This window comes from Monodelphis domestica, chromosome 4 (genome assembly GCF_027887165.1).
Source record: "Monodelphis domestica isolate mMonDom1 chromosome 4, mMonDom1.pri, whole genome shotgun sequence".
NCBI classification, from domain to species: Eukaryota; Metazoa; Chordata; class Mammalia; order Didelphimorphia; family Didelphidae; genus Monodelphis; species Monodelphis domestica.
In genome coordinates, this window is record NC_077230.1 from 447608499 (window position 1) to 447635796 (window position 27298).

Genomic DNA, 27298 nt, shown 5'->3' on the forward strand with positions numbered 1-27298 from the left:
GGGTAGCTCAGTGGATTGAGAGTCAGGCCCAGACAGAAGGTCCTGGGTTTGAATCTGGCCTCAGATACTTCCCAGCTATGTGACCCTGGGCAAGTCACTTGACCCCCATTGCCTAGTCCTTACCACTCTTCTGCTTGGAGCCAATACACAATATTGACTCCAAGATAGAAGGTAAGGGTTTTTATTTAAAAAAAAAAAAGAAAGGGGGAAAACTTGGTCTCAAGTACAACCTCCAACTCAAACTGGCTGTGTGACCCTGAACAAGTCACTTAACCTCCTTGTGACCCAGGCAACTCCCTAAGGTTATGAGTTGCAGAGAAGTGGAGGGTGTTTCCTAATCTGGGAGTTCTCTACATTAATGAAATCACATGTGCCCCATCAGGGCCAGATGAGTTGAGGGGGTGTAAATTATGCACATTGGGTCATATTCTTACACCATGGCATTATTATTTTTTTTAAACCCTTACCTTCCGTCTTGGAGTCAATACTGTGTATTGGCTCCAAGGCAGAAGAGTGGTAAGGGTAGGCAATGGGGGTCAAGTGACTTGCCCAGGGTCACACAGCTGGGAAGTGTCTGAGGCCAGATTTGAACCTAGGACCTCCCGTCTCTAGGGCTAGCTCTCAATTCACTGAGCTACCCAGCTGCCCCCTCATGGCATTATTTTTGGTTAGGAGTGTAGACCGAAGTTCTCCTTTTTTCCCTTTCAGATTTTCAACATGGGGTTACCAGGTAGCTCGGGCTTTTATCTTTGCCATTGAGGAGATCAACCGAGATGTGCAGCTGTTGCCCAACCTCACCCTGGGATTCTCTATTTGGGATTCTGAGAACTCTATATTCAAGGCTCTTCAGGGGATCGAGGGCCTCCTGAAAGGTCAAGGGGCTCCAGTTCCCAATTATAGCTGCCAGTCTAACCCTCCCCTGGCTGCTTTTGTTGGAGAAGCCCATTCTTCTCTCTCCATTCCCATGGCCAGATGGTTGGGTCTTTATAAATTTCCTCAGGTAAGTGGGAAGTGATTTTGGAATCTTTTCCTATTCTCTCTTATTTACTACCCAACACATTGAGTCCTGCCATACCTCAATGTTATTACTATTACTATTATTACTATTTTTAAAGCCTTAAAATCCATCCTAGAATCAATACTGCCCATTGGTTCTAAGGTAGAGGAGTGGTAAAGGCTAGGCAAGCAGGGTGAGTGATTTGCTCACAACCACATAGCTAAGGAGCCGCTGAGGCCAAATCTGAACCCTGGACCTCCCACGGCTAGACCTGGTTCTCGATTCTGAGCCATCTGGTTACCCGCCTCCTGTATGATTTCAAACCTAGACGTCACGCACCCTCAAAAACACGTAGCCTTACGTACAAAGCAGCCTTCCTCAGAATACATCAGAATCTTTGTTTCATGGGTTGCCACAGACAAAGAATTTGTTATAAAGTGGCCAGCCTACCGGAGATAAGTTTCTCTTGGGCTGGTTACAATTTATGCTCTTGGAGGGAACAGATGATCAATGCGATCACGGATCCAGGTCCAGGTTCAGATTTAGCCTCAGAGGCTCCTTAGCTATGTGGTTGTGAGCAAATCACTCAACCCTGCTTGCCTATAGAGCTGAGAGGCCAGAGTCCAGTAGTCCCAATAGCTGGTCCCATTTCAGCTTCTACAGACTTGACAGGAAATTGTCATCGAGAACCGGCACTGTCTCATTCTGCTTTAGCATAGCTCTAAGGATAAGGAAGCTTTTTCCTTACATGGAAGCTAAATCTGCCTCACTGCCATCTCTACCTGGGCCTTCCAGTTCATTTTCTAGGCTTACGGTTCTTCGTATTAATATAATGAAATTGCGTTTTTATTGAAATAAATCATATTGCCATTTTGTAATCTACACGTACCCAATTCAGATGGCCCATTTTGTAGATCTAGGATGGGTGGTATACCATGAAGTACAAAGGTGAATTAGGGAAACGTTACCTTTCAAATTCTTCCAAACATTCCCCCCCCCCCAAACATATTTGAATCATAATAATTCACCTGCATTTTGAATTATTACAGTGAGAATATTATAACTAATCAAATAGCCTTCAGGAATAGAGCATCCTTGAATATAATTGCCATGGCTTTAGAAATAGGAAACTTAAAAGAAATAATCTCCTCAAGCATCTTACCTACCTAAATTTCTCTATTGGACTAGTAAAAGGGTAAACAGTGTAGGAAACAGAAAAATCACCGTTTGGGGTTTCCAAGTAAGGCTTGAATGGGGAAGGGGGCTGGATTTCTCTGTAGCATTTAACACTCCCTCCAGCTTTGGTTTCTGAGATGCTGCCCTTTAGTGATTTTCTCCTATTTCTCTCAATCAATTTTCTACATATTTCACCCTAATTAAGTTTAATTAATAATGAAATTATTTTATATATTAATTAATTAATCTTCTGTCTTGGAATTGATGCTCAATATTGAATCCAAGGCAGAAGAGTGGTAGGGGTTAGGGCATTGGGATCAAGTGACTTGCCTAGGGTCACACAGTCAGGAAGTGTCTCAGATTAGATTTGAACCCTAGGACCTCCCCTCTCCAGGCCTGGTTCTTGATCCACTGACCTAGCTTCCTCATATCCTAATTTTTGTCAAAGGTTCAGTTTTTTGGCATTCTTGTCTCAGTTACTCTCATGGGTTTTGGCTTCTTTATATAGTCTAGTTTCCTCTATTTTATAGATGAAGAAACATAGGCATAGGCAGGTAGAATGTTTTGGCCAAGGTGGTAGTAAACATCAGGAGCCAAAGTTGTTCCTTAGTCTTCTGTTTGTCACTAATTGCAAGCTGGGCACCAGCACTTGATTTTCATTTATTTATTTTAAATTTTTAAAAATTTTAGGGGGCAGCTGGGTAGCTCAGTGGATTAAGAGCCAGGCCTACAGATGGGAGGTCCTAGGTTCAAATCTGGCCTCAGACACTTCCCAGCTGTGTGACCCTGGGCAAGTCACTTGACCCCCATTGCCTAGCCCTTACCACTCTTCTGCCTTGGAGCCAATATACAGTATTGACTCCAAGACGGAAGGTAAGGGTTTAAAAAAAATTTTTTTTTAATATTTTCTCATGGTTACATGATTTATTTTCTCTCCCTCTTCCCTTCCCTCCCCACTCCCAGAGCTGACAAGTAATTCCACTGGGTTATACAAGTGATGGCAGCACTTGAGTATGCCATCCTGTCAAATTCAACATTCCAAAAACTTAACTCATCCTCTGCCTCTCACCAATTTTGGGTGGAATCTTTGATTATTCTCCCCTCTTCCCACATTCAATGAGTCAAAAAGTCCTGACAGCTCAACTCTTCCTTTGAACTGCCACCATCACCTGCTACCTCAATGACTGAAATAGCCAAACTCTAGAAGGCACAGACATCACTAATACTGCCTTTGTCTTGGGAAAAACATAGCACTTGAGCTGAAACATTGGATAAACATTACCGGAATATGTAATGAAGAAAGTTCCATCTGCAAAACAAAATCAATGTTTATAAAATTATATTCCCTTAACTTCTTTCAGAAAAAATCTTAGCTTCCCTTTGAGCTTGAGAACAGAGGTTCTCACTTCCTTTCCTTTCCTTTCCTTTCCTTTCCTTTCCTTTCCTTTCCTTTCCTTTCCTTTCCTTTCCTTTCCTTTCCTTTTCCTTTCCTTTCCTTTCCTTTCCTTTCCTTTCCTTCCTTTCCTTTCCTTTCCTTCCTTTCTTCTTTCCTTTCCTTTCCTTTCCTTTCCTTTCCTTTCTTTCCTTTCCTTTCCTTTCCTTTCCTTTCCTTTCCTTTCCTTTCCTTTCCTTTCCTTTCCTTTCCTTCCTTTCCTTCCTTTCCTTCTTTCCTTTCCTTTCCTTTCCTTTCCTTTCCTTTCCTTTCCTTTCCTTTCCTTTCCTTTCCTTCCTTTCTTTCCTTTCCTTTCCTTTCCTTTCCTTCTTTCCTTTCCTTTCCTTTCCTTTCCTTTCCTTTCCTTTCCTTTCCTTTTCTTTCTTTCCCTTTCCTTTCCTTTCTTTCCTTTCCTTTCCTTTCCTTTCCTTTTCCTTTCCTTCCTTTCCTTTCCTTTTTTCTTTACTCATCTTTTCCTTTCTTTCTTTTCAAACCCGTAAAGAACCTTCCATCTTGGAATCAATACTGTATATTGGCTCCAAAGCAGAAGAGTGGTAACGACTAGGCAATGGGGGGGGGGGTGTCAAGTGACTTGCCCAGGGTCACACAGCTGGGAAGTGTCTGAGGTCAAATTTGAAACCCAGGACCTCCCGTCTCTAGCCTGGCTCTCAATCCACTGAGCTACCCAGCTGTCCCCTATATCTTACTTTAGAGGTGACAAGGAATCACTGTTGAATTTTTGAGTAGAAAAATGACATGCTTAGATATTTAGCTCTGCCATTTTCACTATCTGCCTGAATTTGGGGACAAGTTGCACTGTCTTTATGGGCTTCAATTCCTCATTGAGGGGGTTGAACTATTTAACTTTCCAACTTTAAAACTTTCCCCTATTATGAGACTTTACTTTAGGAGTCAGGGAGAACTGAGTTCCAATATGGCCTCACACACTAACTGTGTGACCCTGGGCAAATCACAATCTCTATTTGCCTAGGAACCTGCTCACTGGTACAGTGGCTAGAGCCCTGGCACTGGAATGAGGAAAACCTAAGTTGAAATTTGGCCTCAGACACTTACTAGCAGTGTGACTCTGGGTAAATCACTTAATTCTGTTTGCCTCAGTTTCCTCATCTGTAAAATGAACTGGAGATGGAGACGGCAAATCACTCTAGTACCTTTGCCAAGAAAATTCCAAATGGGGTAAGGGAGAGTCAGATAAGACTGAAACAAATGAACAACAACACGGGTGCTGAAGAATTCTCGTCATAGCTGGATTTGGTAGAGATTCATTCAATTCTTTCTCATAGAGAGCAGCAAGGAACTCAATGTGTTTGTCAGTCAGTCAATACATATTTATGAAGCAGATACTATGTGCCAGACACTGTGTGTCTATAGGGGATGAGTCAAAGAAAGGCAGGAGGGAATTTCTCTTCTCAAGGAACTCAAGTTGGGGAATGCAACATGCAAGCAGCTAGTTTATTAATTTATTATATATTAATATATATTAAGATCAGAACAGGCAAGATAGGGTTGGGCATATCGGGGTTTATCGCTTATAGAACAGGCTCCTCTAGGTGGGTTTTGGGCACCGCCAAGTCCTTTGAGTTTTAAGCAATAGCTAGTAGTTCTCTGGCGAATAGTTTTGTTATTGAACTATTTTAGTTTACGACTAAGCATAGTGGGGTATCGAATCCCAGTTTGTATCTTAGTTGTCGTGTGTCAGCTTTGTTAAAGTTATTTTAATAATTTATTTTAGTATTAACTAGAGCGTATTACAGTTTAGTTAAGTATTAACTTTATTTTAATATTTCTGCTTAAACACGCTTTACGCCGAAAATTTGTTAATTTGGGTTAATCGTATGACCGCGGCGGCTGGCACGAAATTTACCAACCCTTCTTGAAAATTATTATGATTTAGTCAAACTTTCCTTTAAAGCTTAATTTTAATCACTGCTGTTTCCTGTGGGGGTGTGGTTAAGCAAGGTGTAATTGACTACTATTAGTGTGCCTGATACCAGCTCCTCTTATCTTTTGATTAAATAGTTTTGAGGGCATTCGCACAGGATAGCGGAAACTTGTGTGTGTAGGTCTAATTAAAATTGCCAATAAGGCTAGGACCAAACCTTTTGTTTATGGGTTTATATTATAAACCATCTAAGCATTTTCAGTGCTTTGCTTTAAATAAGCTACATTAACTTTAGAACAAGGGTAATTTGATAAATATTTATAGAATAGAATGAATTTGTATACTATGTCAGTATTGATGTAAAATAATTTTTTTAAATTTTTAAAATATTTAATTTTTAAAATATTAATTAAAAATTAAATGGATCATGTAGTTTTTTAATAGTTTATAATCTTTTTGTACTCTATTTATACTCTTCCCTATTTAAGTACTTGAAGTTATGTCTCCGGTTTGGGGGTTTGACGGAAATAAGATATAACTTTTTTGTTAAGGGGGTAAGGGGGCCTAGTGAATATATACTTAAAATTATATTCATTAAATAAATAATAATAATATATATTATTACATATAATAATATATTATCATAAATTATTGTAAATATTATAAATTATTATAAATTCGTGTGTTTGAGTCACCCGGGTGGAAATAATATAAGCATGTCTTCGGATCATTGATTTATATGCCAACTCAAAATTTAACTAAATAATATATCTTTAATACTGCGTATACATGTATGTGCATAATTTTAATAATATAATATTGTGTCTAATAATCATTCATATAATTTACTCATTTAATCACGTGAGCTCCAAGAACAGCATTAAATGCTAGGTCTTGGATTCTATCAGTGTCTAAGGCGCCTGCCCATTGGATACGGCTCCCCCCCCAAATCTACCCCCATGCCAGTCAGAATCAGTTATGCCGCATTATGGGCTGATTAGTAATCGTAACATCGTGATGCCTTATTTAATGGCAGTTCGAATGCAATGAACAATTTTATGACCCTGAAGTAACAACCAGTAGCCAGTTTAAAGGAACTTAGGTACGTCACAATACATGCGTCTCCTCTGAAGGATTTAAAGCCTTTAGATGGCGGGATGGTGGTCTCTCCAGAGGGGAGGATTGAGGTACTCCTGATGGTGAAGATCTGCTAGAAAGATTAGGTCAGCTGATCCGGTGACCATGGATAGAATGTATATGTCCGTCTATATAACATGTCTTATGTAAAATTATGATATATGTTTAGGTTAAGAATATTTATGTATTGAATAATATATAGTAATATTAATAAATTTATGTTTTTAGTATAATTATAAATTTAATGTATTTAGTAACATAATAGTATAATGTATATATATATGCTAGGGGTAAATAAATCCATGTACTATATACATAGACAAAAAAATTTTAAAAATAAAATAATTCAATACTGACATAGTATACAAATTGTGATAATCAGGAAGTAGTTTAAATAGAACGTCAGCTTTGGGTGCTGATGGTAGGGTTCTAGACCTTCTTCTTGAAATGTCTAAGGAAGGTATTTTCCTTCGTTGCTGGCTTACAAAACCAGTATTTTTATTAAATTACTTGGATATATTTATGGAAATTTTGGATTGAGTATATAATCGTCGAAGATCCCTGCTAATGATATAAAAATAATGATTAATGAAAAATATAGAATTGAGGCTAGTTGGCCAATAATACTGAATGGTTGTTCTACTGGTTGACCTCCAATTCATGTTAAGGTTAAAAGGCTGGCTGTCAGTAATCAGAATAAGATTTGTGAAATTGGTCGAAATATAAGACTTCGTTGTTTTGATGTATAGAGAAGTGGGATGCTTAATAGGACTAGAATTGAAGCTAATAGGGCTAATAGTCCTCCTAATTTATTTGGGATTGATCATAGGATTGCGTAGGCAAATAGAAAATATCATTCTGGTTTAATATGTGGAGGGGGGTGTAATGGATTAGCTGGTGTGAAATTGTCTGGGTCACCTAATATATCTGGTGAAGATATTGCTAATGATACTAAAATAAGAATTATAAGGGTTAATCCTAAGGCGTCTTTAATAGTATAGTAAGGATGGAATGGGATTTTATCTGAATCAGGATTAATTCCTGTTGGATTGTTTGATCCCGTTTCATGAAGAAATAAGAGGTGAACAATGACTAGAGCAAGAATAATAAAAGGTAAAATGAAGTGGAATGAGAAGAATCAGATTAGTGTAGCTTTATCTACTGAAAACCCTCCTCAAATTCATTCTACTAATGTGCTACCAATGTATGGAATAGCCGATAAAAGATTAGTAATGACTGTGGCACCTCAGAAGGATATTTGTCCTCATCAAAGAACACATCCTACAAATGCAGTGGCTATAACAGTAAGTAGAAGAATTACTCCAATATTTCAAGTTTCTTTAAATAAGTAGGACCCATAATAGATTCCTCGACCTACGTGAAGAAATAAACATATAAAGAATATTGATGCTCCGTTTGCATGTAAGTTTCAGATTAGTCAGCCATAGTTGACATCTCGGCAAATGTGGGCTACTGATGAAAAAGCAGTGAGGGTGTCTGATGTGTAATGTATGGCTAGAAATAGTCCTGTTAGAATTTGGATAATTAGGCAGATGCCGAAAAGTGATCCAAAGTTTCATCAAGCTGAAATATTGGATGGTGCTGGTAAATCAATGAATGAATGAATAATTAATACTTTTTATTAAAGGGTGAGTTTTTCGTAGGTTAGTCATTAATTTTTGTAGTTGAAACACAATGGTTTTCCATGCCATAGGTTATGGTTAAAATCCATGCTAAAATAACAAAAATGATAACAATTTTTATTATTTCTTTGCTTTTGATTTTTGGGTTTGTGGCATTTTCTTCCTGTTTATGGAGGATTAAGTTTAGTTGTGAGTGGTGGTTTGGGTTGTGCAATAGTGGTTCATTTGGAAGATTCTTTTTTAGGATTAGTAGTTTTTAAAATTTATTCAGGGGGAATATTAGTAGTTTTTGGTTACACTGCCGCTATAGCTAGAGAAGAGTACCCTGAGACTTGAATTGGAAAGATTGTAGCTTTTAGTATATTATTATTTGTTTTATTTATAGAGTTAATGTGATATTTTGTGTCTGGTAATGTATATGTAGACACTAATATTGAGTTAATTGATTTTGCTGTAATACGTTGCATTGGACAAGATTTTAGTGGTGTCTCATTATTGTATTGATGTGGGCGATGAGCTTTAGCCTTGTTAGGATGAATTTTATTTATTACTATTTATGTTGTATTAGAAGTTGTTCATGGATATAGATGAGGTTAATGCTAGAGTAAATATAATTGAAATCAAAAAGGATATAAAATATATCTATATAACCATATATAGATATATTATATATATATAATATAAAATACGTCTGTTCTTAAGCTAAAAGAGAAGCTAGATTTTTTTCTGAAGAAAATTAAGGAAACATAGTTTTAAAAAGATTGATTTTGTTTTCTCTTCATTGCATATTCTGGTAATGTTTACCCAATATTTAAACTCAAGTGCTGCATTTCCCCAAGACAAAGGCAGTATTAGGTATGTCTGTGCCTTCTGCCATTTGGGGAAATGGTTATTATATCAGTCATTGAGTTAGCAGATGATGAACACCCGAAGTACGATGGTGGCGGTAAGTACAAGATAGATATATAATAAAATGGGGTCGTCTCAGAGAGAAGCACTAAGATTAAAGAGGCCTCGGAAAATTCTGTAATTAGTTACCAGAAATGAACAGAGGCTCTTTGGCCCAGGCTTTGGAAGTCAACATAATCTTAACTCTATTAAGGATTATCCTATCAAATCTGGAGGGGAAGAATTCAGCAATACCCGTTTATCGAGTTCTCTCATTCTGGATTGTCAGCCCAGTGGAGCTGTAATGAAGAGAAAAACCTATCCTCCATTGCTCCCGTGAGACAGCATGCAGCCCAGTATTTGGGTCTGAGTCCCATCTTTCCTTCTTTCTACACATATAACCTTGAGCAAGTGCTTTTACCTCTAATCCTTAGGTCCTCATTGATAAGAGGAGGGAGGTTCACTAGATGGCTTCCATGGGTTCTTCCAGTTCTAATCCTACAGTCGTAGGATACTGCCTGCAAGAGAGAAAGATGAATTCTTCTGACATCACAATGATTCATGAAGGACTTCTTTTCATGGTTTTAAGATAGTCCAGGCCCTTGTGATGATCAAAAATTCCAAGAGATTGGGTTCTGGGTAAGAAAATCCATGGCTTGATCAGGCGAGCAAGAACTAATCAATTAATTGGTCAACATTCTTTCTTAGAGATCAAAGACAAATTGATTCAGCATCTTGGGCCATTAAAATGATTTTGGAGCTCCTTATTCAGCCCTCCTCATGCATCTCTAATTGGTGGATATCTAATGAGGAGATGGGCTTAATATTTCATAGTCCTTCTATGATTCCTTCATAATGGTGGAAAATCCCATGCCCAATCCTAGGATTCTAATGTTTCGATGAAGAAATCAAGTTATACCTGGTTAAGAGTGACCTTCTAGGGGGCAGCTGGGTAGCTCAGTGGATTGAGAACCAGGCCTAGAGATGGGAGGTCCTAGGTTCAAATCTGGCCTCAGCCACTTCCTAGCTGTGTGACCCTGAGCAAGTCACTTGCCCCTCCATTGCCTAGCCCTTATCACTCTTCTGCCCTGGAGGCAATACACAGCTCCAAGACAGAAGGTAAGGGTTTAAAAAAAAAAAAGAATGATCTCTGTTTACCCCAATGGCAGACTCAAGGCTGTTACAATACAGCCCCCCAGACATATCTGGCTTAAACTAGTTCTTCTTTATGGGAGATGATAGAGCTCACAATCTCAGTCTCAACCATTCCAATTTACTCTGGGGTAGGGAGCATTCCTAAAATTGCCAAAACAAAAAGATGAGGAAAGAGGCTTGAAAAACATACAGAGGGGCAGCTAGTGGATAGAGGGCCAGGTCTAGAGATGGGAGATATTGGGTTGAAATTTGGCTTCTGATACTTCCTAGCTGTGTGACTCCTGAACAAGTAATTTTCCCACCCCTGCCCAACTCTTACCACTCTTCAGCCTTGGAATTGAAACTATACTTGTAAGACAGAAGGTAAAGGTTTTAAAAATACACTCTGAGCCCCGTTAGAAATAATGATCATGGGGGCAGCTGGGTAGCTCAGTGGATTGAGAACCAGGCCTAGAGATGGGAGGTCCTAGGTTCAAATCTGGCCTCAGCCACTTCCCAGCTGTGTGACCCTGGGCAAGTCACTTGACCCCCATTGCCTAGCCCTTACCACTCTTCTGCCTTGGAGCCAATACACAGTATTGACTCCAAGACAGAAGGTAAGGGTACTATTAAAAAAATGATCATGTGGAACATTATTTAGGAAAAATAAGATAGCATTAGGAATTAATCTTCTCATTCTGAAATGCAGATCAGAGAAGCCTCCCCATTGGGGTAATGGAAGAAGGGGAAGGAAAAACCCCTTGGAGGCGAGAATATAGTAGGCAGCCCTTGTTCTTGGACACTTCCATCAAAGATTGGACACAGGAAGGCAGACCTCATCAGGATGACTACTGGAGTATTATTCTGGCATATTCTGATCAAGGTTATATTCTTTTTTTTTTTTAAGCCCTTACCTTCCGTCTTGGAGTCAATACTGTGTATTGGCTCCAAGGCAGAAGAGTGGTAAGGGCTAGGCAATGGGGGTTAAGTGACTTGCCCAAGGTCACACAGCTAGGAAGTGGCTGAGGCCAGATTTGAACCTAGGACCTCCCGTCTCTAGGTCTGGCTCTTAATCCACTGAGCTACCCAGCTGCCCCCTCAAGGTTATATTCTGAGGAACACTCAGAATGAGTTGTGAGGACGAAAAGAGATGGATAGTTGATGATGAGTTTTAGGGATGTAAATGCATAGAAATGGCCCTTCCCCGAGTTTCCTTGAACATGTCTTTCTTGGGTATAGTTTCCTGTCCCTCCTTACAGTCCTTCTGAGGCTACTATGTTTGTGGCTATGGTAGAAAGAACTGAGCCCTGGAATGGAATGTCTTACCCTGGTAGAAAGGGCTATGGTGGCAAGATTTTGCCAGTGTCATCATATACAATATCCCTGAAAAAATTCACTCTAACATCTCCCCACTCTAAGGATGCATAGCTTTAGGGATTGAGGGTGTCAAATTCCCCACTAAGTTCCCCCCACCCCAGAAGCCTAGATTATTCAGGATTTAAGAGGGTGTTTAATAGGTAAGAGTCAATGAACTGTTCTTCCCACCGAGACCTTTAACACTAGACCTGAACCTCTAGTCATAGAATTCTACACTCGGGACCTTCAGAATCCACGACCTCAGTCCCTCAAGAAGAGAAGCTATTTATTTGTGGAGCTCCCATATTAGTGGCTGAATGCTAACTGATCTCAAACTAACTCACTCGGCCCACTATATTTACTGGCTGATCCCTAGCTATTAGACCATGCTTCACTTTCATATCTCATCCAACGGTATACCCAAGACACTCTGTTGTCCACCTTCCACCTCCTGAATATCTTCTCTGTTTCTCCCCTCCATTCTTCTCTCCACCTCTTACTCTGGGCATATAAACTACATTAATAGTTCTATTACTTCCATAAAGGGAACGTCGACTGATTGACATAAACATCAAACTCGGTGACATCATTTTGGTCTTCTAAATACAAATGAGAACAACCAACGACTTATGGTCATGAACAAATGGAAGTGGACATAGTTCAAGCATTATTCTAGAGATTAAATGAGGCACTAGTAATCCAGTGCTAATGTCAAAACCCCAAATCCACAAGCTAAAAAAGTCCAGGTGGCTAAAAGAAATAATAATTTGAGTTTATGAGCAATAGGTCCAAAGCCAAGTTGGGAGAATGACACCAAGGAGTGTCCAGGTTTGGAAGAAACATCAGAGCCCTTTGCCAATTATCCCCAATAATTTTATGGTGATATGTGAACCATGTGGGTCAGAAAGCCAACTTTGGATTCATGAAGACCTGAGTTCAAGTACTCCCTCTGAAATGTGTTAACTTTTTGATTCTGGGTAAATCACTTAACCTCTTGGGGTCTCCAAGCTATTTATGAGAAAAAGTGTTGATGGGCATGCGTAAAAGAAGTTCTCTATGCCAAAAAAATCAGAGGAGATAACATATAAAGCATAAACTTTCAATGCTACATAAACACCAGCTATTATTCATGGGATGTATCCTATGTGACTTGTCTCTTTTCCTTTACTCAGTAGAATATAACACAGCTAAAGGCTTAGTCACTGAGAACCAAGTAGTCTACAAATAAGGGGCTCCTGCAGAAAGCATAAGGGACTCGGAAGGAGAAAAACATTCTTTTTTCCCTAACATTGAATATGTCTTACAAAAGATGCTGTGAACATTCTCATGGAAACAGCATAAGCCTTTGTTTAGCACTGATAAAATTTCCCCACTGGCTATGAACAAATACACTTGCCATGGGGAGTCACTGGCCTTTTAACAATACACTGAAAATGGTGGGGGGCAGCTAGATGGTTCAGTGGATAGAGTCAGTCCTGGAAACAGGAGGAGACCTGGGTTAAAATCTGGCCTAAAGCTCTTCTTAGCTTTGTGGCTGGGCAAGCCACTAAACTGTTTGCCAAACCCTTGGGTCTTAGAGCTGTTATTAAGACAGAAAGCAAGTATTAAGAAAAAGAAGAAAATGACCCATTAAGTCATGATATTTTGGGCTGCTTGATAGTTATAGGCTATCAGGAAGATGAGCTTTTCCCTTGAGATTGTCTTTGAAAAGGAAGAGCAACAGAGACTTTAGAGCTGGAACAATCAAAACAGATACACAAGAGAGGGGCTGCTGAGGCTGGAATTCTGTTTCTTGGAGGGGAAATCTGAGCATCTTGGGGCTTTCTTCAGGGTACCATGTAGCCCCAAGAGAGAAGGCAAAGGGAGCCAGAGAGCCAGAGAGATCAATAGGAAAGTAACAGAATTATTACTAGGAAAGAAGAGTAATCCCAGGACCAAACCTCCATGATTGAAGAGAAAGAAATCTGAAACAGTGACAATTCCGTGGACCAAGTTCGAGTGCAAAAACCAATGAGAAGCAATGTGAGGCAGCACTGCCAAGTCAAGGAAACCCGGACCTGGTTCCATATTAGTACTGTGAGTTATGATAGTAAGTCTAGCATTTCTGTAACTTGAAGGCTTTTCACAACACCATACAAATATGGTCTCACCTGTTCTTCACAACAAACCTGAGAGGTAGGTGGAATTATTTTTCTCACTTTACAAAAGAGGAAACTGAGGCTGGGAGACTTTAAGTGAATTGATTAAGGTCACAAAGATAGTAAATGGATTTGAATTCCAATCTTCCTGACTCCAAGCTCAACTACTATCCACGAGGCCATCTAGCTTCTATATATGGACTAAATGGTTTTGGGGTATAGAGGACTCCATTTTCTGGAAACCCCAAACTATTTTCTTCTTTTAAGGGGTTTCCTAACCACAAGCTAGCACGAACATTCAGAACTTTGCTATTGGTCTTTTGGGGAAGATGAGTCACTCAGGAGGAGAAGACCGTTATTCTGACTGTTTATGGGCTTGGGTATAAAACCTTTGCATTTCTGCTTTCTCTTCAATTATGTGCTCAATAAATGTTTATGGTTTTGACTGTTGGGTGAATAAATTCCGTTCAGTCATTGACATACTTATTCTGATGACCTGTCAGCTGAGGACATAGTTAATCAGACAAGAAACATTTGTTAAGTACCTTTTATGTGCCAGGCACTGTGTTAAGCAATTAAAAAAAAGCAAAAGAGGGTCACTTGTGAGGAATTTACAATCTAATGGGGGAAGTCAGCAAAGAAATAAAAATGGAAAGGAGAATGGAGAAGGCAGATATTGCCCCTGACCTGAGTTGGGTGCCTTGGTAGGGAAGTCAGAGAAGTCCCCAAGTAGAGAAACCCAATGGGAAATGAGGAGATGGTTTTCTTGAGCCCTTTCTTTAAATGAAGGCTTTGGAATTCATGGTTCTGTCCTCCAATCACAGTGGCACAAGGTAGTAATGAGGTAGAAGGTCCAAGGTTGTTTCAATCTTGCAGAATGATGATGTTTTCCCGATGATGAACGTCTTGGGGAATGGTGCAGAAGTCTGAGAGATCCCCAAACATTGCAGCCATTTGGGAAATGAGCAACATCACAACATCAGCTATGTTTTGCTTTTCCTAGGGCAGAACCTGAACCTAAAATTAGGACATCGGAGAGCCTCTCAAGACTAAACCATTATATGCCAATCCATAGTGCTAATTCTGGACCATGAAGTACACTTAGATGTCACATTCCAATATAATAATAAAAATAGCTGGTCTTTATATAAGGTTTTCAAAACACTTTACCAAATATATCCCTCATCGATCCTTTTACCAATCCTGGGGAGTAAGTCTTCTTATATCCATTTTACAGAATAGGAAATCAAGACAGAGAATTTAAATGACTTGCACAGGGTCACATCCCTAAGAGAGTATCTGAGACAGGATTTAAATTCAAGTCTTCCTGACTCTACATTGCTTACTCACTCTACTGTGCAACCAAGGAGCGACCAAGGATATCAATTCCAATATGGTGTCTATATGACTATTTATTTTTATTTTTTAAACCCTTACCTTCCATCTTAGAATCAATACTAAGGATTTGTTCCAAAGCAGAAGAGTGGTAAAGGCTCTTGGGTTAAATGACTTGCCTGGGGTCATATAGCTAGGAAGTTTCTGAGGTCAGATCTGAGCCTAGTACCTCCCATCTCTGTATAACTATTTACTTTATTTCAATATTATTCATGTCTTCCTTTTCTTCCTTTACTAGCTCATCTACAGGCATATTTTCTTATTTTAGGTTAGCTATGCATCCAGTGTGGTCAGTCTCAGTGACAAAACTCAGTTTCCTTCCTTTTTACGGATAATACCCAATGATCAATCTTGGTCTCATGGTGTAGCCTTAGTGTTGCAATACTTCAGCTGGACCTGGGTGGCGATTGTGGCTCAAGATGATGATTTTGGCAATCAGGCCAGCTTCTTATTAAGTGAGGAACTGAAGAAGGCTGGCATCTGCAGAGAGTTCCTCATGAATATTCCCAACTCAAATTTTCATCAGAAGTCCCAACAGATTGTACAGGCAATGGGAACGCTCTCAGCCAAAGTCATTGTGGTGATTCTGAATAGCTTCAGTTTCTCCCTTATGTTAAAGGGGCTCTCAGGAAGGGATGTCACAGGAAAGATCTGGATTAGAAGAAACATAGATGAGAATGATATTGCTCTCTCCTGTCCAAACCTTTCCCAGACTCTTGCCATTTCTAGACAAAAGGGGAAGATTCCGGGGTTTTCTGAATTCCTTGACCACCTGCAAGTAGATGGGACTCCAGAGAATGATTACATAAAAGCATTTTGGGAAAAAATATTCAACTGCAAGTGGCCTACCCGTGGAATTCCTTGTCTGGGTAACAGCACAGAACTTGAAGGATCGCAATTCTGTACTGGGAAGGAGCACCTGCAAGGCCATACCATCCCTTTGCTGACCTCAGATACCCTGAGTGAGACCTATGGGGTCTACACTGCTGTGTACAGTGTTGCTCATGCTCTCCAGGATCTGAGCTCCTGTGAAGTTGGAGAAGGACCTTTTGGGAATGGGATGTGTGCAGATATCTGGGACCTCCAACCATGGCAGGTGAGAAGCTAGCACAATTACAATGATTTAGATGCAGACAAAGAAGAATGAGTATTACATTTTACATTCCTAATTACTGACATATTATTTCCTCTAATTGCCACATACGTTCCTTGAGAACACAGGGACTATCTTTGTTTCTATTTGTATTTCCAGGACTTAGCACAGTGCTCAACACACTGTAAGCTTTTAACATATCCTCACCGACTGACATACAGCTATAGGTTAAGGAGAATGGGCTGCCAGGAAAGTTAAGAAATGAATAGTTTTGTTCATAAATGTAGCTCTAGGCTTAAGTACAATCATAGTTCTCAAAAGAATCTGTAGGTTATGGGAGATTTCATAGGCCATCGAGTCCAGTCCCATATCCCACAAGGAATCCTCTCCCCAATATTGCTCTCAGTTGGATATCCTGCCTCTCATTGAACATTTCCAATTTGGCAAACATGGAGTGTGGGGTTTTCCTTAATGGACTTCCCTGACCAGCAGGGTCCCACAAGGGAAGGGGCTCACCTTTGTGATGGGACCCGAGGAGAGGTAGGAACCGAGAACCAGGGTGGAAATGAAAGACACGGACAAGTCAGTGGTTGGATAGGGCAGGCAACCCCTATGATACTCCCTTTGATAGGAGAGTATGAGTACAAAGGAACACGAGGTGGAGGAGGAGATTAAGATAGGGAATGCAGGCCCAGATGGTTACAGCCTCGGGGAAGGAGAAGGTCAAGAAGAAAGAGAGACATAGTCATTGAGGAGCCCAGTGGAGCTCCATGAAAGGGGAGAAAGGCCAAGAGCCAAGAGGAAGTTCATGGGAGTGCCTCCGAATTTATTCCTGTCCTGCCTGGGCGGTACTCCCAAGCACTAGTACCCACATCACAAAGTATAGACAATTAAGATTGGGTGGCAAGGCAGAGGGAACACCTTTGGGCATGTAGATTCCAAACCTTGGTGCTTTCCCGGGGAATTGAGTCCCAGCATGTTAATGAGTTTGTCTTAGCCAAGGGCCGCATGGCCAGTTCAAGGTTACCTTCACAAACCTCATTGGTATAACCTTATGCTTGGAGACACAGTAATCATACAGTCATTTATATTTCATAGATGTGAATATGCTTGGGATGCTACATGGAGGAATCCCTTTTCATTTTGGGACACTTTATTGCTAATGCTCTGAAAGATATCCCTTACGTTAAACTGAGTTCACTTAATCTGCAATAAACAATCGAAGATTGTGGCCAATGATTTTATGAGTTGTTTGGTGCTTTTAGATGTGACAAAAATTTATTTAGCTGAGACACAAAAAAGTAAAACAATGTCTCCAAGCCAAAAAGAAGTAGGTTTATTGAGAGAGGGATCCAATCTCACAATAAAACCAAACTCTAGTCAAGACCAAGAGACCTTGAGCTTTGTGAGTTGTTCTTTATATAGCCAAAAATTATACTAAAGGTACAATAATTTTCCAAGTATATTTATAGTTAACCAAGAATCAAGTAAAAAATAGAATTAAGGAGAAATGAAGAAAAATCAGATAAAAATGGATGTGTTTTGAACCACAACTTCATATAGTAAGAAGATCATAGGATGGAGAAGTGTCAGAAAACGTTATGCCTGCTATATGATTCTTCTTAGAAATGATTTTTTTCAGGATTAAGTGATTACTGTTTTTAGAAATATTTAGTATTTACAATCAAATATTTATTCAGTTTCAACAGGCCTGAACTATTAATTGAATATTGATTCAGTTACAAAAGGACTAAACTACTAAAAAGTGCTTATATAATTAAGATATATAAAATAATTCATGTAGAATTATTTCTTGATTATTTTCAAAAAATTTATGTGATCTATGATCACAAAATAACTGAAATGTGAAAAAGCTCCTAATCTAACATAATCATAAAGGGGCTAGGGGATTTAATATTCACATATATTAAAGGAAGCTTGGGCCAGGTATGTCTCACACTCTTGATGTGAGAGTGAGATCATAAATTCCAACTGAAGGATAGCTTTAAGGGAGGAGATTCTACTCAATTCAACCAAGATTTATTCTGTATAGAATGTATAGAATATCAGGCCTGAAATCATGAAGAATCATATTCTTGAGTTCAAATTTGGCCTGAGACACTCATCAGCGGTTTGACTATGGAAAAAATCACTTAATCATGATTGTCTCAGTTTCTTCAAATGTAAAATGATTTGGAGAAGGAAATGGTAAATCATTCAGGTCTCTTTACCAAGAAAATCTCAAATGGGGTCATAAAGAATTGGATATGACTGAAAGATGGCTCCCTAATATCACTATGTGAAGTTTGTGAGGATGGAGAAGCTAGTACTTCAGATATAATGCATTTAACTTCAGTCCATAAGCCAGATCTCATGCAGCTCCAAATAGAAAGGATAGAATTCAGCTGACCCAAAGCGCCATTTACAATTGATCTGAAAAATTCCTTGCTTCTGTTTAAGGGCACATTAATGTAAAGATTAAAATTAATATTCTATTAGTCACTCATGTCTGCAACCTAGGACATACTCATGACTCTTCACTCTCCGTTATTCTCCATGCCCAATGAGCTGTAAAGTCTTATCATTTCTATATCCACATCTTTTGCATTTCTCTGAATTATTTTATTAACATAGACATCACCTTAGTCTAGACCCACATCACTTCTTGTCTAGTCTATTGTAATAGTATTTAAATTGGTTCCCTTGACTCAAGTGTCTCCCTTCTCAAATTCATCCTCTTTATAGTTGTTTAAGTAATATTCCTAAAGTCCTGGTTTGATTATGCTACTCTTCTATTCAAGAAGTTCCAGGGGCTCCCTATTACATGTGATCAAATATAAACTTTCCTCTTTGGGCTTCAAACCCATTGCAGTCTAACTCTTTCCTACCTTTCTAAGCTTATTCCTTATTCCCTTCATTCACATATTCTTTGTTTAGCCAAATCAGTCTACTTGCTTGTTGTTCTTTGTACACAACATTCCTTCTCAGTTCTGTATCTTTGACACAACCTGTATCTTTTCCCATGCCTGGAATAAAATTTGTCCTTACTTCTGCCTTTTAGAACCCATTGACTTAAAAACAAATTACTTTTTGCTTTAAAATACTTGAGTAACTCCCTTCTTCCTTTCCCTTCCTCCATTAGAGAAGGCATTGTTCAACAAAAAGATATATGTATACAGAAAACTATGTCTTGTTTATTTCTATCTATCAGTTCTATCTCTAGAGGTAGACAAATCTCACCTCTTACTCAAAGCTTTGCCTGGTCTTCCAACTGTCTTGAAATTAATTTACATTTATTTTGTGTATCTCTTCCTTTATGTATTCAGACTATTTCCCTTTATAGAAGAGAAACTCCATTTGTCCTTTTATCCCTGGAATCACATACTATTCTAGGCACATAGCTAGCTATGATTGTAATGGCATACTGAATTCCTAGATGAGGAATCTTCCTGACCATTACAGACTGGCACTTTCTCTTCCATTTGTAGTTTTAGAGGGGCATTGAGAATTTAAATGGCTTGACTAGCATGTGTCCAAGGTGGAACTTGAATCATCTTCCTGATTTTGAAGCCACCATGCCAAGTTGTTTCTCACTTGGCACATCATAGGTACTGTATAATTGAAAATCTGTTACCCTAAAAAAGAACTACATGTTCTGAGATTCCACTGACTTCCTGTCATTATGTACTTCCTGTAGACAGAGGATAAAGGGAGTGGGCATTGAGGCTCTTCCTCTCTTTTTGGCATGATGTAGAATCAGCAGTGATAATGGTGAGTGGAGATTTTGAAAATGGCTAAGCAGCCATGGGCACATGTTTTTTTTTTTTAATTTTGTATCCTTTTTATTCCTTGATTTCTAATGATCATTTTATAAACCTCATAAAATATAATATTTTTATTATTAGAGATTATAATTTTAAGTTTTACAGTTGGTGACCAGAAAAGACAAGAGAAAACGTCTCATTTTTTTAAAGATAGCCTAGATAAAATTTTAAAGCCACATTTCTCCTGCCAAAGCTTTTTACCCACCCCACCCACCCTTGCAAACTGCAAGAGAACTCAAACTCTCTTTGGAACTGCTGCCTTTTTTCTTTTCTTACTTTTTACCTGGTTGCTTGCCCTCCATACAGACCTGGCTGTTTTCAGTTTGAGGACTCGCCCATTTGCTTGAGTTCCTCAATTCCTCACTGCTGACTCTGGCATTGCTGATACTGCTTCCTCCAGACCCTGACCCCAATTACTCATCCACCCAGGCCCCTAGCTTCCCAGCCTCCAGAAATCCTCCTCCTGATCTTAGGCTCTGCTCCTAAAATTGGCCTCTAACTGGACCCCAACCCCTACTGCTGTTGCGATTGCTGCCACCAAGAAGCTAGGAGTCAGGGCAGATGGTAAAAAACTGGGGTGTTCTTTCCTTAGGCAACAATTAGCCTCCATGTGGCAGGGGATGGGGTAGGGTGAGGGAATGAAGAGAAGGAAGAGTCTTCCAAACAGGAAGTTGATTACAAGCATGGTGTATTCTATGAAAGAGCAGCACATTGCCTATTTCAAACAGCTTCTATCATTCATGAGTGCACTTATCCTTTTACTTATCTTACCTGAGATTCAGGGGAGAAATTCGTCTCCCTCCTCTTTGCTATTTGGGCCTGCCCAGTTTGAGATTCCTAAGACCCATGTCCTCCCATGAGATTCCCACAGTACTGACAAAAGGAATCTCAATGGATAAAAAAAAAACTTTAAAGAGACTGGAGGGGATATTTTTGAGTCGTTTCAGACTCCAATATTTTATAAAAGCTTCTGTATTTTATTGTATTTTGCTCATTGTTTTGTTTAAGATTTAATTTTGTTGTTTTAAGTTTATATATTAATGTATTCGATACTGTTCTGTTACACTGAATCATTTTAATATACTGTGTTTTAACTATTAGATATATTCTGTTACCTTTCCTCTAAGGCTACTGAGCAAAATATTGTAAAATATTGTAAAAGCCCATGAACAGTTTTTTTCCCCATTTTTCATTTGTTAATTGTCACATAGATAGATGATGGATGGATTCAACCTGGCTAACAACCTTTAGAGAATTTAATAAGCTAAGAATTTAATGCTGATTCTAAGGGGTCTTCAGAAATAATTTTAATTAACAAGTGGTTTCTGAATGGATGCATTTTTAAAATATTCATATTTTAAAGAGTGCTGTATTAAAGGTAGAGAAACAAAGAAATGGTTCTACCAAGGTGTTTATATGAATCAGGAAGCCAAAAAAAGAACTCCTGAAAGACCTCTTCAAGTTAATTTATTTCCACCAGAATAATCTAGATTTCTTGGTGATGTTCTAGACCCAAATATGTTTTACTTTGTTTAAAAATATATTTACCAAGTTTGAAATATTTGCTATGTCTGTAAAAATTGTGACAAATATCCATCAGTTCATAGGATTTTTTTTTGTCATATAACAACTTATATGAAATATGATAGTGCGTTTGTTTGCTATTGTAATTAACTGGGCTATTGCGAATTTTGGGGACTTTGGTATTTCTTTGAATGTGCATTCTCTACTGTATTACTATTTTATTCTGAAAATCATTTGTACTCACACAGTGGTTAAGTCAAAAAGGAAGTGGATCTCATTTTTGGTGAGAAACCTTTGCATTTAACCTTTCCTTAGCTGACAAAGTGTGTCAATGATTATAAGCTATATTTTTTATTTTTAAAACTCTTTTATTATTTGTTTGCTTGCATGTGCAATATACTATTTCAGTTTTTTTAATTTTTTCTTTCCTTTTTGGATTTGAAGCACATGTCATCAGTATTGAGAAGATTTTCTTTAACTTTTTTGATTTTTGCAGCAATATAAGTTTAAAATATATTTGCTATAATGTCAATGCATACCCCAAAAGCTTTAGACTATAAAAATGATGCCATTGACTGTTTAAAAAAAATTATGGGACTTTGCTTAATGATTCCATCTGATTCCAGGAGAAGGGAATACAAAAAGAGCCTCTGCACAGTGGCAAAGAAGCACAAAGCTACTTGCATACTTCCAATTGATCACAAGGTCAAAGAGACCAAACCAATCCTAACTGGATTGATGACATTCTGTGTAAAGAGCCCAAGGACTTGATCGTGTGTGAGACTCAAGGTTGCAGCACTTGACATATGTTAAGACACAGGACTTCCTTGTAATACACACTTATATCAAATGCATATACATCAATTGTTCTGGCTCCAGTATCCCTGAGAAAAATATGTAAAATCAGACCAGAGAATGACACTTTCCTATCAGTCCTTTTTTTCTCTCTTATAGAATGGCAACTTCTTGTAGTCTTGGCTGCAAATGGGTAAGTGAAATATTACTATACTTTGTCCTACAGACTTGTGGGATAGATACTACTTTAATTGGACCCTGATTCAAGGACCTGTTATAGGTTTATTTTCATTTACTTAGAAATTTTTACACATAAGACTTTGATAGAATATATTTCATCTACAAATTATTTTCTCTTTTATTTTGATTTGTTTTGATGTTTTTGATTTCTCTTGCCAATTGATTCATGCACCTCATAACACAGCTATGCATTCCTCAGTGATCCCTGTGTTTTTCAACGCCCTCTTTATAAAGGAAGGAATGTATAATTATTTTAAATTTCAAAGTTTAAATTCTTTTTGAGAGTAATTTTAGGTTAAGAAACATGCTATGTCTCCAAATCCAGAAAATGAACTGTTTGGAGAAGGCACCATGAAGATGCCTCCACAGACCACACACTACATCAGAAGATTCAGAAGAACTTTGGGATGTGGAGATTGAACTATGTGGGGTTGAATACATTTGGTTTGTATGTATACTCTTATGCCAAAGGGGACTTCCCCCTAATTGGCTTTTTGTCAATGCACCTAGCAATCATTGGTTTTGTTTTCTTTTCCTCCTATCCTCAAATTGTTCTAATTTCAAAGTTGGTATGTTTACAAGACCCACTGGAGAGACTAGTCTTTCACGGGTCTCAGGAGGGAATGCATAATTGAAAATCTGTTACCCTAAAAACAGAACTAGATATCCTGAGAGCCCACTGACTTCCTATCATTATGTACTTCCTGTAGGCAGAGGATAAAGGGAGTGGGCATTGAGGCTCTTCCTCTCTTTGGGAATGATGTAGAATCAGCAGTGATAATGGTGAGTGGAGATTTTGAAAATGGCTAAGCAGCCAAGGGCACATGTTTTTTTTTTATTTTGTAACCTCTTTATTCCTTGATTTCTAATGATCATTTTATAAACCTCATAAAATATAACATTTTTATTATTACATATTATAATTTTAAAATTTACAGTACTTAAATGCTTATTGAGCAATGGATTGTCTTTACTTCTCCCAGATGCATGAACTTGAGTAAATTATTTTTCACCAATGGTTGCACAACAACAGAAGGCCAAGTCAAAGAATGAACCTAGGCATTATTGATCAAGCTTAGTTCAGTGAAAATGAGCAAAAAGATCAGAGTTTTAATTCAGTAGCTTAGAATAAGCAAGGGCTGAAACCTAGTCATCATCTCCCCTTTCCACAGGTAAAATCTAGTCATTGCTTTTTTCATTTTTATTACTAGCTATTGTATTATATCAAGAAGGTTCGTTTCTGGATCCATCATGGAAAAGAGGTTGTTTTTGATGTCAATGGAGATTCTTCCACTGTGTATGACATTCTGAATGGGCAAGAGACTCCTCCAAATTCATTTTCCTTGGTGAATATTGGTGTTGTTGATATCAGGAGTTCATTGGGGAAAGAACTGACTATTAATGAAAGTTCCATCATATGGAGAGGAGGACAATCACAGGTGTTGTATTACATGTGGAAAAAGTTACTTTGATAAATATAAAATCAACCAATGAACAAGAATGTTTTGAGTACCTATTTTATTTCAGATTCTGTGTTAGATAAAAAGGATGAACTAAACCCTATTCTCAAGGCATTTACATTCCAGTGGGGGGAAGATAATAAGGACACATATATAAATATACATGGAATAAATATAAATATATACAAAGCAGTTAAAATATAGGTAGTTAGACCAAGAAATTGGAATCAGGAAAGGCTTCTTGTAGAAGGGGATGATTGAGCTATGCCTTGACTGAATAATGGGATTCTATGATGTGAAAGTGAAAAGAAAGGGCATTCCAGGCATCAGGAAGGCAGTGTCCTGTGTAAGCCACAAAGCATAAATCCTTTAACTAATGAAACTATCCACTGACATTTTAAAAACAAAGAGACATGGAAAAACAGGAACATTAATCACTTTTGGTGGAACTGTGAACTGATTGAACCATTTTGGAGAACAATATGAAATTATGCCCAGAGTTATAAAACTGTCCTTAGATCCATCAATACCACTGTTGGGTCTATTTCCCAAGAACATCAGGGGGAAATGGAAAAGAACTGATATATTCCAAAATATTTATAGCAGCTCTCTTTGTGGTGACAAAGGATTGGAAATTGAGGGGATATTAGAGAATGGCTGAGCAAGTTGTGGCACATGATTGTGGTGGAATACCACTGCACTATAAGAAATGATGAGCAGGTTAATTTTAAAAAAGGCTTGAAAGACCTATATAAATAATGAAGAGGGAAATGAGTAGAAACAAGAATAACTTGTGGGTGTTCACTTCCAGAAACAGAACTGATAAATAGAAACAAAAGATATAATTCACATATAAATTTTTTAATTGGTTAATGCCTTTTGTTGTATGGGAAGGGAGGGAGGGAGATGCCTGGGAATTAATTTTTTACAGTATGAATAAAGAAATTAAAAAACCCAGAAAAATTAGATCTCACATAAAACAGTAGAGTATTTATGGGGATATGAATTTTTAGAGGATTAAGTTAGTTTTCAGTTCTGTCTGTGAATTCCTCATTGGACACATGTGAAGAGTGCTATATCTCATTCCATGGGGCCACTTTGCTTCCTTTGTCCAGTAACATTTTCATAGATGAATGTGATAACATCCTGAAAAAATTCCTCCAGATATCCCTTAGGGACCATTCTTCTGATCCAGGGATCTCAGGAGAGAGATTTTTTCCCAAAGGAAAACTGAAAGATACAACAATTTCTGTGCTCTGTTTCTCTCTATCCTGTCTCTGTGTTCTCAGGCTCCTCTTTCTGTCTGCAGTGAGAGCTGCCTTCCTGGATTCAGTCAGATTCCACGCCAAGGCTGGCCCCATTGCTGCTTTGACTGTATACCCTGTCCAATGGGATACATTGCAAAGAACAGAGGTGAGGTATATTCAGGGATGAGCCTCTGTCTCTCATCTATTAACTCCAAAATCTGGGAGGTAGCTCTAGACTATTGTTCTTTTCTATTGTCTGAGGATCTCCCTTCCATAATAGATAATTACTAAGGTATTATGAACACACACACACACATACATACATACATATACACATTTATATAGATAGATATATCCATCTATCTATCTATCTATCTATCTATCTATCTATCTATCTATCTATCTATCCATCTATCTATCTATCCATCTATCTATCTATCTATCTATCTATCTATCTATCTATCTATCTATCCATCCATCCATCCATCCCTCTATCAATCTATCTATCTATCTATCTATCTATCTATCTATCTATCTATCTATCCATCCATCCATCCCTCTATCTATCTATCTATCTATCTATCTATCTATCTATCTATCTATCTATCTATCCATCCATCCATCCATCTATCTATCTATCTATCTATCTATCTATCTATCTATCTATCTATCTATCTATCTATCCATCCATCCATCCCTCTATCTATCTATCTATCTATCTATCTATCTATCTATCTATCTATCTATCTATATGTCTGTCTGTCTGTCTATATATGGAATGGAGTTGTATGATTTTATAGTGTCACCAATCCAGCTGATGCAATTATTTAATGGGAAATGTTGAACTACTACTCATATGAATGACTGAAACAATTCCTTTCTTAGATATGGAACATTGTGAAAAGTGCCCTGAAGATCAGTATTCAAATAGTCACAGGAATCACTGTGTCTCCAAGACTGAGGTTTTCCTGGGTTATGAAGAACCCATAGGCATGGCTCTGACATGTGCTGCTCTTGCCTTCTCACTATTTACAGTTTTCATTCTTGGAGTATTTGTGAGGCACCAAGGCTCTCCCATAGTGAGATCAAACAATGCAGTCCTCAGTTATATTCTTCTTATCTCCCTTGCTCTTTGCTTCCTCTCCTCTTTGCTTTTCCTAGGTCATCCAACCACAGTCACCTGCCTCCTTCGACAAACCACTTTTGGGACTCTATTCACTGTGGCAATTTCCTCCATTTTGTCTAAAACCCTTACTGTGGTTTTCGCCTTTCAGGCCACAAGACCAGGAAGTACCATGAGGAAGTGGTTGAGACCTGGAGTATTTTACTCTGTGGTTTTTATATTATCCTCCATCCAAGTCATTCTGTGTGCTATCTGGTTGGGATCATTTCCCCCTTTCCTAGATGCAGATACCCATTCTCAGCCTGAGTACATCATCCTTGAGTGCAATGAGGGCTCATTTGTTGCCTTCTACTGTGTTCTGGGCTACATAGCCATCCTTGCCCTGGGGAGTTTCACTGTGGCCTTCCTGGCCAGGAACCTTCCTGACAGCTTTAATGAAGCCAAGTTCATCACTTTCAGCATGCTTGTGTTCTGCAGTGTCTGGATCTCTTTCCTCTCCACCTACCAGAGTACCAAGGGGAAGGCCACAGTGGCTGTAGAAGTCTTCTCCATTTTGACCTCCAGTGCTGGGCTACTGGGTTGCATCTTTATACCCAAGTGTTATACTATTCTCTTTAGGGCCAATGGACACACACATGAATGGTTAAAGAGACCTCCAAGTGGCAGCCAAAAGGTCCATTTGCACATTCTTCCCTCAGCAACTTCTTCTTCTTCATGTAGTGCTGGCAGAAGGCCAATCAAGGGAAAAATATCTGTGATGATTAAAAATTCCAAGAGACTGGGTTCTGGGTAA

At 38.5% G+C, this 27298-nt stretch overlaps 1 protein-coding gene across 1 annotated transcript; it reads left to right on the forward strand.

Moving 5' to 3' along the window:
• The first annotated feature begins 724 nt into the window (after positions 1 to 724).
• On the forward strand, positions 725 to 27298 carry VN2R598 (vomeronasal 2 receptor 598). The gene is given in 5 exon segments (NM_001099578.1): positions 725 to 1000; positions 15468 to 16295; positions 23887 to 24114; positions 25425 to 25548; positions 26268 to 27298. Coding segments are annotated over 5 exon segments (2247 nt in total). The 5' UTR covers positions 725 to 964.